We start from the raw sequence: 17,082 nt of genomic DNA on the forward strand, positions 1-17,082 counted from the left end.
GCCGGAGGCAGAGAGTCTTCCATCTGCTGGTTCACTCTCCAGGTGGCCACAACGGCCAGAGCTGAGCTGATCCAAGCCAGGAACCAGGAGTTTCTTCTGGGTCTGTCATGTGGGTGCAGGGGCCCAAGGACTTAGGCTGTCTTCCTTTTTTTTTTTTTAATATTTTTTTATTTATTTGAAAGAGTTACACAGAGCGGGGAGGTCTTCCATCCACGAGTTCACTTCCCAAGTGACTGCAATGGCCAGAACTTCGCTGATCCAAAGCCAGGAGCCAGGAGTTTCTTCCGAGTCTCCCACGTGGGTGCAGGGACCCAAGCACTTGAGCCATCTTCTACTACTTTCCCAGGCCATTGCAGAGAGCTGGATCAGAAGTGGAGCAGGCGGGACTAGAACAGGTGCCTGTATGAGATGTCAGCACTGCAGGTGGTGGCTTAATCTGCGCCACAGTGCCAGCCCCTCTAATTCATTTTTCCTGATAGGGTTAAGAAGAATCGTGTTTGATTTGAGTATTTTAAATTATTGTGGTTGGTGCTACTGGATGTTTAAGGCATAAAATTTCGTATTTTCTGGCAGTTGCTTTATAACTTCCCTCTCCCCCAGGTTTCAGTGTTTCTCTTATTTCCTGCTCTGTAATTTTTACAATCAGTTTGTTGATACTGTTTCACTCTGTCTCATTGATGTCACTAGAAGGTGAGTTTCATGAGTGTCAGGGTCTTGTAGGTTTTGTGCCCACTTCCATCTCCCAGCATGCGTTAGCTCACACCCTCTGAGCAAATCCTGCATTCCAGACTTCTTCAGCTGTCACCTGCAGTCCAGAGGGAGCTGGGGCCGGGGCTCCACCTGTGCCTCTACCCACCTGCAGCACGTGTTGCCATGGACACACAACACCCTGCCAGTCTGTGTGACGCGTTCAGTTCCTTTCATCAGTGTTTCTACATTTTCAGGGTAGTAATCTCTCATCTCCCTGGTTGTTTTAGTTTGTAGCTATTGTGAATGGACTTGTTTTCTTGATTTCTTTTCAGCTAGTATGTTATTAGTACATGGAAATGCTATGGAGTTTTGTGTGTTGATTTTGTATCCTGCAGTTTTACTGATTTCTTAGTTCTGACAGTTTTTTAGTGGACTCTTAAGGGTTTTCGGCATACCAAACCATGTCATCTGTAAACAAGAACAACTCCTCTGCTTCTCCAGTCTGGATGTCTTTTATTTTTGTTTGCTGCCTAATTGCTCTGGCATGGACTTCTGGCCATATATTCAATGGAGGTGATGAGAATGGACTTCCTTGTCTTATTCCACTTCTCAGAGGAAGACCTTTCAGTGTTTTCTCTTTGGAGTGATGTTAGCTGTGAGTTGTAATATATCACGTGACTTCTGAGCTCTCTCAGTCTCCATGAGCACAGCGTCAGCCTGACAAGTCTCACGGTGACGTTACTCTGTGCTCATGTCACCCAGACTTCAGAGTCCATGGAGGGAGGTGTCTTTGTTCTTGCCCCTGCCCTTTGTTCCCGTGTCTGCAGAACTGGTTCCCTTTGTCACCTGAGCCCTTTGTGTCTGCAGACTCCTTGCTTCCCTTGAACGTGGCTCTTGCAGGTGCCTGTCCTCCACAGCCTCTTTGCTCCCGTTGCCGTGGTGCCACTGCACCTGCTGTGGCCCTGGCTGTTCCTACGGCTTATTCCCTTCTGCATCTGCTTGTCAATTGCTTTTCCACCTCCAGTCATGGGTCTGTCCCTTGCCCTGCTGATCTTCAATTTGATGAAGTCCGGTTGAATATGATTGTGCTTGTGGTGCTGTGCAGACTCTGCCCAACCCAAGTTCACAGGCATCTTCTGCTGTTTCTCCCATGGCTCTTCCTAGAGGTTGTCCAGTTTTACATGTTTCCATTGTGAGTTTGGTACAAGATGAGGGTGTGAGTTCCTCTCTTGCATGTGGGTGTTGAGCTGCTCCCAGCATGTGGCTTGAGAAAATGCTCCCTTCCTGTTGCTGCCTTTGTCCCATGTGTGTTCCTCTCTGGAGTCCCCTTCCTCTCCGTTCAGTCTCTTATGTACCTTGATGATAATGCCATGCTTTCCTGGTGACTGACGCTTTATAACAATTCTGGATATTGACATCTTCATAGCATTGAGTCTTCCAACGAGCCATGTGGGGCTCTTTTTTTAAAGGTCTTATAACATTTCTTTCCGTGGCACACTTTGCTACTCTTTCAGGGTTAGCTGCCTCCTTTATGTCTGCTTTTTTTTTTTTTTTTTTGGACAGGCAGAGTGGACAGTGAGAGAGAGAGACAGAGAGAAAGGTCTTCCTTTGCCGTTGATTCACCCTCCAATGGCCGCCGCGGTAGGCGCGCTGCGACCGGCACACCGCGCTGATCCAAAGCCAGTAGCCAGGTGCTTCTCCTGGTCTCCCATGCAGGTACAGGGCCCAAGGACTTGGGCCATCCTCCACTGCCTTCCCGGGCCATAGCAGAGAGCTTGGCCTGGAAGAGGGGCAACCGGGACAGAATCCGGTGCCCCGACCGGGACTAGAACCTGGTGTGCCGGCACCGCAAGGCGGAGGATTAGCCTAGTGAGCCGTGGCGCCGGCCTATGTCTGCTTTTAAGATTTTCTTTTTGTTGATGGTTTTAACCAATTTGATTATCACATGCCTTAGCTTAGTATAATTTTATTCATATTTCTAATAATTGCAATCAATTTTACATCTTGAACCTTTGGGTTCTGATTTTATTAAATATGGAAACTTTTTAGCTTTTATGTATTCCAATAGTTTTCTGCCCTCTCCAGTTTTAGGGGTTTCAGTTATAGCTATACTGGGCTGCTTGTGGTTGTCATGCAGCTTACTGATATTTTTTTCATTTTTCTTTCAAATTCTGTTCTGTTGCTCCTGTTTGAGCTCCCCTGTTCTTTCCTTCCGGTCTGTTGACTCCACTTGTGACTTTCAGAGCACTGTAGTTTTTACGTCTGTGCTCATCTTTGTTTGCTAATTGTAGCACTTGTGTCAGCTTCACTTGAACCATGGTTCTCCTCAGAGGGGTCCTGCATTCCTGCTTCTTTGCGTGCTTGGTGTTTAAAAAATACTTTGCATTCTACTCTTAATTATTTTAAAATGTATTTGAGAGGCCAAGAGACAGGTACATATGTATGTATGCATGGGGCCAGAGGAAGAGGTGGTTGGTGAGTCCGTTATCAGCTGGTTTATTCCTCAGGTGCCTGCAGCTGCTGGGTCTGGGGCAGACAGAAGCCACGAGCCAGGGCCTCGGTGTGTGTTTCCCACATGGGTGGCAGGGACACAAGTACGTGAGCCGTCCACCTGCTGCCTCTGAGTATGTGGGTCGGCAGGAAACTGGAATCGGGCAGGGCTGGGACCCAGACCCAGGTACCCCAAATAGGATCCAGGTGTCCTAAACAGCATTTTTTTTTTAAGATTTTTTTTTTTTTTTTTATTTGAAAGGCAGGATAGAGAGAGAAAGGGGGGGGGGGGAGATCTTGTGTCTGCTGGTTCATGTCCCAAATGGCTGTAATGGTCAGAGCTGAGCTAATCCGAAGCCAGGAACTTCTTCCTGGTCTCCCATGTGGGTGCAGGGGCCCAAGTATTTGAGCCATCATCTGCTGCATTTGCTTGCTCATTAGCAGGGGGCTGGATTGGAAGTGGAGCAACCGGGACTTGACCTGGAGCCCATATGGGATGCCAGTGCCACTGGCAGCGGCTTTACCTGCTACTCCACAGTTTCACCACCCCCCCCAACTGGCATCTTAACTATATGCCAAACACCCTCAGAATTCACCCCTGAGGGTGTATAATTCATTGAAATTAAAAAGAAGCGCATAGTTGTGCAGTCATCACTGTAGATGAATTTGAGATCCTGCATGCCATGTGCACCGAGTCCTTGTTTGTTCTTTCCTACTTTTCCCTCTGTCCAGGCAGCCACAACTCTTGTCTCTGTGGAGGTGCCTTTTTTGGACATTTTATTTATGTGGGGTCACACAATATAAGGTCTTTTGTGTCTTAGTATAGTATTTTTTTTCTTGGATTCATTCCTGTTACGTCATACATTATGCTTGGTTTGCTTTTTTGTCTGAATAACATTCTGTTGTATGGGTAGACCATAGTTTGTTTATTCATTTATCATTTGTTTGGCCCCTGGAGTTTTGTAATGTGTGAGTTAGGAGAAATTAGCATCTCTGAGTCTATTTCATGTATAAAACAGAATAACAAAAAGCTGTTTTGTGTATAATGTATTTTTTAAGTAGGTTGAGATTATTCTAATCATTTTCACATTTCCACATGTGGTGGATCAGCAGGTAATGTAGAAACTTAAGCTGTAAAGGGATTTTTTGTTGAGATATTAACTGGAGAGGGACAATGTTTCTCTTGAGGAATTCAGTTTTTCCTCATTTTCAAGGGTGTAGTTTTCAGATAGTGGAGTGCGTTGTTTAAAGTTACAGTCTAATCAGTGTGTCTAAGCACACGCCTCCCGTGAAGCGCTTGCACCAGACAAGGTGGGGAGGCTGTGTCTCCCTGGGGCTGCCCCCTCCTTTTCCCGGGCTCCCCCCCCCCCCCAAATCTGAGCCCTTGCTGCTTTGACTTCTTCACTGCAGGTTGGCTATGCTTTTTCCCCCCATAAATTTATTTATTTGAAAGAGTTACAGAGAGGGAGGGAGAGAGAAAGAGAAAGAGGTCTTCCGTCCATTGGCTCACTACCCAAATGACCACAACAGCTGCCAGGAGCCAGGAGCTTCTTCTGGGTCTCACATGTGGGTGCAGGGGCCCGAGCACTTAGGCCATCTTTTGCTGCTTTCCCAGGCACATTAACAGGGAGCTGGATAGGAAGTGGACAGTCGGGACCCGAACTCGTACCCATATGAGATGCTGTACCACAGCAGTGGCCATGCTTTGCCTTTTCTAGAACTTGGTGCCAGGGGAGTGTGTACTCTTGCTTCAGCACGCTCTGAGGTTTCACACCCAGGCGCCTCAGCTTTGGTGCTGGGTGGCTTCTGTTGCACTCTGATTCCAGTGTCCTCTGTTCTCTCTGCTCCTGGAGATGGGAGCCCAGCTGCTTGGAATTTGTCATCTGTGGTCTTTTGTAGACATAAGGGATTCTCTTTAGAAAGTTTTTTTCCCTGTTTCTTGAAAGGCAGAGAGAGAGCGCGAGAGAGAGTGAAAGAGAGAAATTTCCTTCTACTGGTTGCAGCAACTTCCCAGCTGGCTGCAACGACTAGGGCTGGGCCTAGCCAAAGCCAGGAGCCCAGACTCTCTGGGTCTCCCACACGGGTGGCAGGAACCCCAGTAATTGGGCAGTCACTGCTGCCTCCTCCCAGAATGCATTCACAGGAAGCTGGATTGGAAGTAGAGTGGCCAGGACTCAAACCAGCACCCCAGTGTGGGAGGGGCATGTGTTCCCACGTGGCAGCTCGAGTTACAGCATCACACACCTGCCCCAGGTTTTTATTTCTGTTGGACAATTGCCTAGAGACGGAACTGCCTGGTCCCAGGCAGGGTGACAGTTAACTTCTTGAGAGTTTCCTGAGTGGTCTCAGCACTCTGACCGCTGCAGCATGGGTCACAGTGCCTGTTGTGTCTCCCACATCTGGTCCTCGCTGACGGGAGCTGTCACACTGCCCTCAGAGCATGTGTGAGTATGCCCTTGTGGCTTAGCAGAGCGTGTTTCAAATCCACTGTGTTCCCGTTTTAACTGTGTTTTGCTGCTTTTGTACTGTGCTATGAGACAAATCCCTTGTCAGATGTGTTGGGATATTCTGTCTGCTGATCTGTTTTCTGTGTTCACCAATGCCACGCTGGCTGGACTCCTTGAACTTTTATAGTACATCTTCGAATCTCCACCTTGAGTGTAATATTCAAGAATGTTTTGGTTATGTTAAGTCCTTCATATTTCTGTAAATGTTCGAGTCAGCATGTCAGTTTCTACAAGGAATCCCGCTTGGATTTTGATGGAGATTTTATTGAATTTGTGGATCAGTTTTGGATCAGTTCCTTAATTTCTGCAGTGTTTTATATTTTTCTGCATAAAAATCACGTTTTTCGGTGCATCCCTCCCTAAGTATTTAATATTTTTTAATGATATTTTAGCTGATATTGTTTATTAGTTACAATTTCTCGCTGTTCATTGCTAGTATGAGGGTATATCCAAAAGTTTGTGGAAAATGAAATTGAGTTTATTTTGGTGCAAAAATCTGAAGCTCGTGCCTACAAGGAGTTCGCAGGAAGTCCATGGAAAAGGTATGTTATGGAAAGCTCCATGAATTTCAAAAATTTTTGTGCCTAAATAAACTTATCTTTTAATTGCATTTTACATGAACTTTTTTTTAAAAAATGTATTTATTTATTTGAAAGTTACAGTTACACAGAGAGAGGAGAGGCAGAGAGAGAGAGAGAGAGAGAGGTCTTTCATCCACTGGTTCACTCCCCAATTGGCTGCAGTACCCAGAGCTGCGCCAATCCGAAGCCAGGAGCCAGGAGCTTCCTCGGGGTCTCCCACGTAGTTGCAGGGGCCCAAGGATTTGGACCATCTTCTACTGCTTTCCCAGGCCATAGCAGAGAGCTGGATCAGAAGTGAAGCAGCTGGGTCTCGAACCAGCACCCATATGGGATGCCGGCACTTCAGGCCAGGGTGTTAACCCACTGTGCTACAGTGCCGGCCCCGTCTGTGAACTTTTTGAAGTTTATTCACACAGCTGCATTTGATTGTCATGGTCATCTTTGTTTCTTGTGACATTCCAAAACCATGTTTTTTACTCAGGTATATAGCTTCTTGATAGATCTTTACCGGTTTCTCTGTAGGTGATTAAGTCTTGCATTGCAGGCGGGAGTGAGGCCTCCGATGCAGTGCTGTTGAGAGGCACGGCCCTGCCCGGCCAGAGAGGTGACCCTAGGCCTGTGCGCTTCCCGGCCTGGAACCTAGAGTTTGAGCCCCTGCTGAAGGCCCTTGGGGGAAGAGCCACTGGGCAAGTGCAGATCTTCTCGTCAAGGCGTGTGTCCAGCTGTCTTGTTTCCCCTTGTCATCTCCTGGGGAGGCCTGCCCTGGTTTGGGGGTTCAGGTCATGTGTTTTCTTGGTGCTCAGCTCTCCAGTGGGCTGGAGACTACTCCAGCAGCGTGTTCTGGCGGGGATGACACGTTTGCCTCTCCCCGCTGAGCTCGCTTCATGCCAGTGAGAAGCGACAGCAGGTCCTCTGCCGCAGCCAGAGCCCGTGCGTCCAGTGGGCCCTCCAGAGGTGCTCAGTCTCTGCACCACGGCTTACCTGTTTCCCCCCTTAGACCTCCGTGTGCTCGGTGGGGATGTAAGTCGCGACCACATCTCTGTCCCTAGCTGGTAACGTCTGTGCTCGTGGCTGTGTCTTCTGTGCGTGTACTCTAAACCACTGTGGTGCTGTCTCGTTCCTACTGACTAGAGTGGCAGGCGTGCATTCCCTGTGTGTCGTGACATGGGCTAATTTTAGATGTTTTTCAGAGTACACACTAAATGTCATGAAAGCTATTTCAGTTATGCTTTGAACGTGTTATGGGATCTGATATTTAGAAGATACTCAGATTTGGATATTTGAATATTTTAGTGTTGTAAGCTGCTGGAGGCTTCTTCCGTGTGTAGTCAAGGAGGTCTTCAAAGGGAGGGTTTCGTTAGGAGAGCTCCTGAGAAGCCAGGGTGTCCTGCAGGTGTGGGGTGTTGTGAGCTGGTAGGGGTAGGGCAGATCGGGGAATGGTGGGCAGGAGAGGATGCCTGGAAGGCAGTTTGGGGTCAGTGCTGAAGAACCTGTATATGATACAGATTTGAGTTATCCTATTTTGTTTTAGATTTATTTATTTATTTGAAAGGCAGAGTTACAGAGACAGGGAAAGAGAGGAAGGGAGAGAGAGTGATTGATTTTCTGTCCACTTGTTCATTCCCCAAGTGGCTGCAGTGTCTGTGGCAGGCCAGCCTGAAGTCAGGAGGCTGGAACTCCATCTGTGTCTCCCTTGTGGGCGGCAGAGGTTGGAAGTGGAGCAGCTGACTCTGACCAGCACTCATGGGAAGCCAGCATTGCGGGGGGTGGGGGCGGGGCTTAACCCTCTGTGCCACAGTGCAGGCCCTGAAGTATTCCCTAAGTAATTATCAAATAATGGAGTTGTGGATGGGGGAAACAATGATCCTTAGTTGTTGTTTTCCCTGTTAGTTCAAATAGATTGAATGAGGGCAATGTTCATTACGGATTCAGCGAAGAGGAAAGTGGCAGCTGGGTTGGTGGGCAGGTGTGTGTTTGAGATGCTGTGAGTTACTTGTTGATGACTTCAGAAGAGCTCATGAGAACAAGTCAGTGTTGCTTTCTTTCGTTGGGAGAGCAAACACCCATGTTCTTATGCATTTGAGCCAAGGGTTATTTATTGCCAGCAGAAGGGCATAAGGGAAAGATTTAATTGGAATAGCTTAGAGAGAGGTAAGTACTGTTGTTACCTTACTTGGTAATATTCACTATTTCGTTAGAAAGTAAAAAGCTGGGGCCATGGTTGTGCAACAGGGACCACATGGGACACTGGCATCCCTATCAGAGCGCTGGTTTGAGTCCCAACTGCTCTGCTTCTGATCCAGCTGTTTGCCGATGTGGCTAGGAAAGCAGCTGAGGCTGGTCCAAATACTTAGGCTCCTGCCACCCATGTGGGAGGCCTACATGGAGTTATGGGATCCTGGCTTCAGCCTGGCCCAGTCCTGGCCACTGTGGCCATCTGGGGAGTGAACCAGTGGCTAGATGGATCTCCCTCTCTCCCTCCCTCTCCCTCCCTCTCCCTCTCTCCCTCTCTCCCTCTTTCTCCCTTTCTCTCCCTTTCCATCCACTCTCGTTGCTCTACCTTTCAGATAAATAATTTTTTTTTAAAAAAAGTAAAATGCCAATATATGATTCTGAGTGAGTACCTGACAGCAAATGGAATGGGTTTTGTTTTTAAAACATAGAGTGACACATGCAGACAATACACAGAGAGAGAAAAAGATCTTTCAGCTGCTGGTTTAGGCCCCAAATGGCCACGGCAGGTTACCCAGAACTCCTCATGGTCTCTGACATGGGTGGCAGAGGCCCAAGTATCTGGGCCATAATCTGCTGCCTCCTGGGCCGTGAATCAGAAGTGGAGTAGCCGAGACTCCAGCCGACGCTCTGATACGGGAAACTTCATGTGCTGTACCACAGGCCAGCTGCCGAATGTTGCAAGAGAAGGATACCATCAGATGCATGTGCTTGTGTTCATGTTGCAGTCTTTCTCACTGTTGCAGTGTCACCCCACACGCGTGTTGCTGAGCTCTGTCTTTTGTGAGGGCAGGTGGCATGGTGTGTTGGTTGTGTGCTGTGACTTGCACAGTGGCTCTGTTGTGTCTTTCCGTGGTCTCACAGCTCTGCCTGCAGTGTGCACCTTGGGTTGGCTCTCAGCCCAGATCTCCATCTTCTAGTTTAGGCTTAGGCTGTTCACGTGAGGAGAAGGTTACTGGATGGGAGCCTTCCCAGAAGTCAGGTTTGTGGGGGCAGGGCTTCTCTGTCTTCTCTGCCTGCTGCCCTGCAGGTGCTTGGGCCGAGGAGGAGCAGCAGCGTCCTGCGTGCAGTGCTGAGGTTGTTCAAGAAGTCAGGCCCTGTGGAACGTTCGACCAAGTCCTCAGCATTTAAAAACATGCGCTGTCCCAATCACATGCGTGAGGCCCGTGGTCTCACTGCCTTGTTACCATACTGTGTTTAGTCTCGTTTGTAGCATGATATTAAAGTTTTGAGAACTTTTGCTCCTGCATTTTTCCATAAATCTTCTTTTCTTAAACTCAAGTAAGTTGTTGTTGTTGTTGTTTTTTTTTTGACAGGCAGAGTGGACAATGAGAGAGACAGAGAGAAAGGTCTTCCTTTTTGCCGTTGGTTCACCCTCCAATGGCCGCTGCGGCCAGCGCATTTCACTGATCCGAAGCCAGGAGCCAGGTGCTTCTCCTGGTCTCCCATGCGGGTGCAGGGCCCAAGCACTTGGGCCATCCTCCACTGCCTTCCCGGGCCATAGCAAAGAGCTGGCCTGGAAGAGGGGCAACCGGGATAGATTCCGGTGCCCCAACCGGGACTAGAACCCAGTGTGCCGGCGCCGCAAGGCGGAGAATTAGCCTGTTAAGCCACGGTGCCGGCCAATGACAGACATTTTCTATGAACTGTTTTAAGTACCCTCAGGTACATTATGTCTGTACCATGTGACAGAATAGTAACTCTCTTAGGAATCTAATTCTTGATACAGGAATCATAGAAAGAAGATTGGTTTTCTGTATTACAAAATATTTGAACATTTCTTACCACATTACATCGTATGACAGTAGGTGTTTTTCTTCTCTTTGCCATCTGTTCTTTAACAAAGAATGTAGAGGAAGCATTATTAGATAGCTAAGAGAGAGAGTAGTGATGGAGCAGGGGTTCTGATCAGTGGGGTATCTCTACTGTCTGGGCTTAGGTACCAAAGTCATGATATTGACAGTAAAGGCACAAAGCTAGAAGTGACAGGTAATTGAAAGATATCCTTTTGTCAGTTCCCTTTGTGGCTGAGTGTAGATGTATATTTAGTACCACAAACTTGGCTCTAAATAGGAGTGCTGTGGGATTTTCTGAATAAAAAGATGCTCCAGCCCTTATAGGCTTGTGTTTGGGGAACACAGAAAATAACATAATATACAAAGTTTTGGAATCCTCAGACGTAACTTTAGGAGCAGCATGATACCACTGCAACTCAACGTTAGGAGGTATTTTGGAAAGGTTTTATAATCTGTTGAATATGGGTATGAAAGTCAGTATAATGACTGGTAGTGTAGGGTTTTGATAACGTAATTTGAACTCCTCTGTGTTAGCTGTCAGAGTAATCTGAATGCAAACAGATGAACCTTTCCCCTTGTTAGAACAGGAGTTACAGGAATGTAAGCAGCCGGTCCTGAGAGGGAGTAGGGGGCTGGGAGCGAGCCCTGGAGGAGAGGGGCAGAGACAGAGGGGCTTGATGAACTGTGGGACCTTTCACTCTCTGAGGCCGAGGTCTCAGGTTGTGTCCTAAAACTCATCTACTTACTCTGCGTTTCATAGGTTTCAGTGTATTACAAGTTAAACTCTACAGAGAACTGTTCTACATTAGATACTAGGTGCATAACTTAAGAATTTTCTCAGTATAATTGAAGAATTCTTTTCAGTAGTAAAGCTTTAGTTTTTAGTCCTATTCTGTGTTGGTAATGCTACCAGTGGAGGGTGATTTTTACATGAGTCTATAATTTTCTTAATTGCTGTTTTCTGTGAGTTATATGCCAGTCAGTGCCATTCAGAAATAGTAATGCATGTATTGTTACATCTTCAAGTTATTCAGTCATTAGATTCTTATACCTGATACTTCTGATTACTGCTAATTTATTGAAAACTGGAATTTTGAGAAAACGGGGGCAGCTTCCAAATGAGGGTCCCCTTCTAACTTCCATGAAGACATTCTCTCTGAGGTTCCACCGGGGGAGAAGAGATTACTTGTGTTGAGTAGTTTACTAAAGAAATTAATTATTAGTGATGGTATCTACTTGAAATCGTAAGTGTAGAGAAATTTCTGATCGTTTTTTCCTGAAAGTTGTTCTAAAGCAGTTATTTGCCTGTGAAAGTTGACATCCGTGTGCTGCTGTTTGTTGTTGATTCTCCTCCTCCTTCTTTTTAAGGTAAAGTGCACGTGAAGAGCTCAGACATCCAAGTTGGAGACCTCATCATAGTGGAAAAGGTTGATGCATTTTTAACGTATTTTAGAGCTTTATGTACCAGTTACTCACATTTAGCCTGATTGCAAGTGCCTTGAATCTGAAGGAAATTGAGAAGGTATTTGAAATCGTAATGTCCTCATGTAAGACTTGATGTACATGAAGAAAACCAGAGTTGTGCATGTCCTCTCTGTCGCTGGAGCCTGTTTCAGTGCACGCAGGTGAAGTCCAGTGTTGTCTGAAAAAGGACTTGGTGACTGCCTGGTGGTGCCATGTCAGAATTGTTTCGTTTGACCAAGCGGTTGGGTTAGAACCTATTTATAACGCTACAGTGTTCAGAATTTTGTTTACAGACAGTTTTACTATACGTAGCTGTGGGATGTAATTCTTAGAGCTTACATTTAAAGATGGAAAGGTGAATGCAAGTAAAAGAGCTTTAGAGAACAAAAAAGGAGTTCAGGTCAGTCTGGGAGGCCGCCGAGAAAACACAGTGCAGGGCAGAGGTGGGTGCTGCCAGGGCTGCGACGTCTGGATGTGTGTGAGAGCTGCCGCCTCCTACGGCTGATGGCGAGTGCTGAGCACACCACACGCCTGTGGACGTGTGAGAGGCTTTCTTCTTCTTCTTTCTTTCTTTCTTTCTTTGTTTCTTTCTTTCTTTCTTTTTTTTTTTTTGACAGGCAGATTTAGTCAGAGAGACACAGAGAGAAAGGTCTTCCTTTTTCTATTGATTCACCACCCTAAAATGGCTGCTATGGCTGGTGCACTGCAGCCAGCACACTGCACTGATCGGAAGCCAGGAGCCAGGTGCTTCTCCTGGTCTCCCATGCGGGTACAGGGCCCAAGCACTTGGGCCATCTTCCACTGCACTCCCGGGTCACAGCAGAGAGCTGGGCTGGAAGAGGAGCAACCGGGACAGAATCCGGCGCCCCGACCGGGACTAGAACCTGCTGTGCTGGTGCCGCAGGTGGAGGATTAGCCTAGTGAGCCGCGGCGCCAGCTGAGAGGCTTTCTTCTAATGTGAGCTCTTCTAATGTCTTTCTTCTAATGTCACCTGTTGTGACACAAGACCATCATACATGCTGCACACATGCCTGCACTGAGAGAATGCACTCCAGTGTGTGCTCTTCTGCCTCCTCCTGTGAGTGCTGTGCACACCGCACGTGTGTCTGCGTGTGAGACGGTCACTCTGGTGCACACTCCCCCTGTGAGGGATGTGAGTGCTGTGCACACCGCACGTGTGTCTGCGTGTGAGACGGTCACTCTGGTGCACACTCCCCTGTGAGTGCTGTGAGTGCTGTGCACACCGCCCGTGTATCTGCGTGTGAGACGGTCACTCTGGTGCACACTCCCCTGTGAGTGATGTGAGTGCTGTGCACACCGCCCGTGTATCTGCGTGTGAGACGGTCATTCTGGTGCACACTCCCCTGTGAGTGATGTGAGTGCTGTGCACACCGCACGTGTGTCTGCGTGTGAGACGGTCACTCTGGTGCACACTCCCCCTGCGAGGGATGTGAGTGCTGTGCACACCGCACGTGTGTCTGCGTGTGAGACGGTCATTCTGGTGCACACTCCCCCTGCGAGGGATGTGAGTGCTGTGCACACCGCACGTGTGTCTGCGTGTGAGACGGTCACTCTGGTGCACACTCCCCCTGCGAGTGATGTGAGTGCTGTGCACACCGCACGTGTGTCTGCGTGTGAGACGGTCACTCTGGTGCACACTGCCCCTGTGAGGGATGTGAGTGCTGTGCACACCGCACGTGTGTCTGCGTGTGAGACGGTCATTCTGGTGCACACTGCCCCTGTGAGGGATGTTAGTGCTGTGCACACCGCACGTGTGTCTGCGTGTGAGACGGTCACTCTGGTGCACACTGCCCCTGTGAGGGATGTGAGTGCTGTGCACACCGCACGTGTGTCTGCGTGTGAGACGGTCACTCTGGTGCACACTCCCCCTGTGAGGGATGTGAGTGCTGTGCACACCGCACGTGTGTCTGCGTGTGAGACGGTCACTCTGGTGCACACTCCCCCTGCGAGGGATGTGAGTGCATGTGTGCTTTTCTTGAGTGTATGTGCTATTGATATCTCTTCCTGAAATGACCTTATTTGTGTACTATTTAATGTGTTTTTGTGTTATTTATTTGAAAGACAGAATTACAGACATAGGTAAAGCCAGAGAGAGAGTGAGGGGTCTTCCATCTGTTGGTTTACTCCCTCTATGACCACAATGGTCAGAGCTAGTTTTTTTTTTTTTTAAGGTTTATTCATTTATTTGAAAGTTTGAGTTACGCAGAGCAAGAGAAAGAGGTTTATCATCCACTGGTTCACTCCCTAATTGGCCGCATCAGCCAGAGCTGTGCCGATCCGGAGCCAGGAGCTTCTTCCAGGTCTCCCATGTGGGTGCAGGGGCCCAAGGGCCTGGGCCATCTTCTACTGCTTTCCCAGGCCACAGCAGAGAGCTGGATGGGAACAGTTTTTCCGCTCGTGTACACAGTGTTCCCATGTATGGGGACCAGAAATCAGTAACCCTTTCACCATCAGCTTTCTTGTGGCTCCTTCCTGTTGCTGTCACAGGACACACGGTTAGCATGCCTCGACACAGATCTCTACACACTTGCTGTAGGTGTGATTCTGACGAGAGCTAACAATAATTACCCCTCTTTTATTTTTTAAAACATCAGAGTTAGCTTCCAGCTTGTGTTCAGACATCTTCAGTCCAGCCATTGCAGACATTTGGAGAGTGAACCATCAAATGGAAGACCTCCCTCTCCCTCTCCCTCTCCCTCTGCCTCTTCCTCTCCCCCTCCCCCTCCTCCTCCCCTCCCCTCCTCCTCCCAGACAGCACCACAGAACCCAGAAGTTGACCCCCCAAGTATATAGGCATGACTTTGGACAAAGTTGCAAAGTTCTTCTCGGAGAAAAGATTTTTTTTTTTTCACAAATGGGATTGGAGGATACATAGGTTAAAAAAAATCATGGACTTAATGAAAAATGTGAAACCCTGAGCCATTTGGTGAAGGAAAAAAAGAATGGATATTCAGAGCATAGGTCTAGGAAAATAGTTCTTAGACTTGATACAGAGAATAACACATAAAAGAAAAATTGATACATTTCATCTCATTAAAATTAAAAATGTGTACTTTGTGGAAAACCATGTAAAATGATGAAAAAGCAAGCTGCAGATTGGGAGAAAGCATTTGTAAGCTATGTATCTGTCAAAGATGCCTACTGAGAATATGTAAATTATCAGAACTCAACAGTTGAAGAAAATTAGAAAATGGGCAAAAGATTTCAAAAAGACATCTTGCCACAAAAATTTATAGATGGACAATAAATACAAGAAAAGAAAATCATCATTGTTCATCGTGGAAATGCAGATGAAAACACTGAAGTATCATTACACATGTATCAGAATGTTTAAAATTAAAAATGGGGCCGACATCCAGGGTTTGCAGTGCATTTCTTGTGGCAAGATCAGTTGGTGTAGTTATTCCAGAAAAGTATTTGACACTTTTTTAAAAAAACATTTTTTATGTTTATTTGAAAGAAAGAGTGAGAGAGAGAGATCAAGGTCTTCCACCCACTGGTTTGTCCCCAGATGACCACAATAGATGGCACTGGGCCGGGCTGAAGCCAGCATCCAGGAACTCTGTCTAGGTCTCCCACATTGGTGTCAGAGGCCCAAGCATTTGAGCCATCCTCTTCTGATTTCCCAGGGCATTAGCAGGGAGCTGGATCTGCAGTGGAGCAGCCGGCACTGGAACCAGTGCTCCAGTGTGGGCTGTCAGTGGTGCAGGTGGAGCATCACCTGCTGCACCACAAGGCCAGCCCCTTGCTACGTTGCTCAAAGAACGTGAATGTGTAGCTGTCACGTGGCCCATCAGTGTGCTCCTGCATCCTTACTGCGGACATGTTCATGTGTTTCGGTCCCTCTCTGCATTATTCCCAGCAGCCAGCAGCCAGAAGCAGTGCAGATTCCCTGAGTGGGTGACAACGGAACTGCTGTATATCCATGCCGTGGTACCAGCAGGAAAGCGTAGGCTGCTCCGTGCTGCCTCAGAGGGAGGAAGAACAGAAAGTACCCAGTGCTGGCCGGCGCTGCAGCTCAATAGGCTAATCCTCTGCCTTGCGGCGCCGGCACTCCGAGTTCTAGTCCTGGTCGGGGCACCGGATTCTGTCCCGGTCGCCCCTCTTCCAGGCCAGCTCTCTGCTATGGCCCAGGAGTGCAGTGGAGGATGGCCCAAGTGCCTGGGCCCTGCACCCCATGGGAGACCAGGAGAAGCACCTGGCTCCTGGCTTCGGATCAGCGCGGTGCACCAGCTGCAGCAGCCATTGGAGGGTGAACCAACGGCAAAGGAAGACCTTTCTCTCTGTCTCTCTCTCTCATTGTCCACTCTGCCTGTCCAAAAAAAAAAAAAAAAAAAGTACCCAGTACTAATAGAAATTCTGTTGTTCACGTGGGACTGCCTCATGGAAGATCAGGCGGAGTAAGGGAATAACGGGTGAAGCCCAGAAAAAATCCCATGTATAACTTCATCAGGAAGAGTAAAATACTTGAGTAAATTTAGCAAAAGAAGAGTGACTCTTGTCCTCTGGATGCTGTGAGCACGCTGCAGACCTCCTGGGAGGCCTGAGTAGCTGAGGACATCAGAGGCTCTTCCCGGGAAAGGCAGCCTGGGCGGCTGGGGACTGCGGCCATTGACGGGGTGAGGAGGAGCTTCAGATCCGAACGGAAGGACCCGGAGCAGCCAAAGCAGGTCTGTTACACACAGAGGCCTGCGTCTCAGACCGCAGTACAGAGTTGAGTCATCAAGATGGCGTGCGTGGAGCTGCTGCAAGCTGAGGGTCCCCAATGAAGCCGGAAATTTAGGGTTAATGGAGTTTTGATAAGAATGCCTAGAAACCTGGCCAGATACTGTTTCTGAGGTTCATCCCTGTTGCTGCTGGAGCTGCCGCTCATTCCTCTTGCTGCTGCTTTTCTGCCTTTGGCCCATCGCGCGGCTGATGTGTGTTTGGGTTGGTCTGACCCTTGCCGCTTAGGAAGGAAGACTGCCCTCTGCACACAGTGACTGTTGGACGCGGTGGATGTCACTGCAGTGCGCGCTGTGCCGTATGTAGCAGTACCTTCACATGTGTGCCACACACGGCGTTCTCTGTCGTTTCAGCGTGGCGTTTCTAGTGTGTATGTAGTAGGTGCAATTTCAGTGAATATTTCTTTTTTTTTTTTTTTTAAGACATTTATTTATTGGAAAGTCTGAGTTACACAGAGAGAGGAGAGGCAGAGAGAGGACTTCCATCCGCTGGTTCACTCCCTAATTGGCCGTAGCAGCCAGAGCTGGGCCAACCTGGAGCTGGGAGCCAGGAGCCTGGACCCTCCTCTGGGTCTCC

The 17,082-nt window shown here is 48.1% G+C and overlaps 1 protein-coding gene across 1 annotated transcript in view; it reads left to right on the forward strand.

Moving 5' to 3' along the window:
- ATP9B (ATPase phospholipid transporting 9B (putative)) overlaps positions 1–17,082 on the forward strand; it is a 259,712-nt gene that overhangs the window by 54,307 nt on the left and 188,323 nt on the right. The window contains 1 exon segment of the mRNA XM_062201824.1: positions 11,665–11,723. Coding sequence (XP_062057808.1) covers positions 11,665–11,723 — 59 coding nt within the window.

This window comes from Lepus europaeus, chromosome 9 (assembly GCF_033115175.1).
Source record: "Lepus europaeus isolate LE1 chromosome 9, mLepTim1.pri, whole genome shotgun sequence".
NCBI classification, from domain to species: domain Eukaryota; kingdom Metazoa; phylum Chordata; class Mammalia; order Lagomorpha; family Leporidae; genus Lepus; species Lepus europaeus.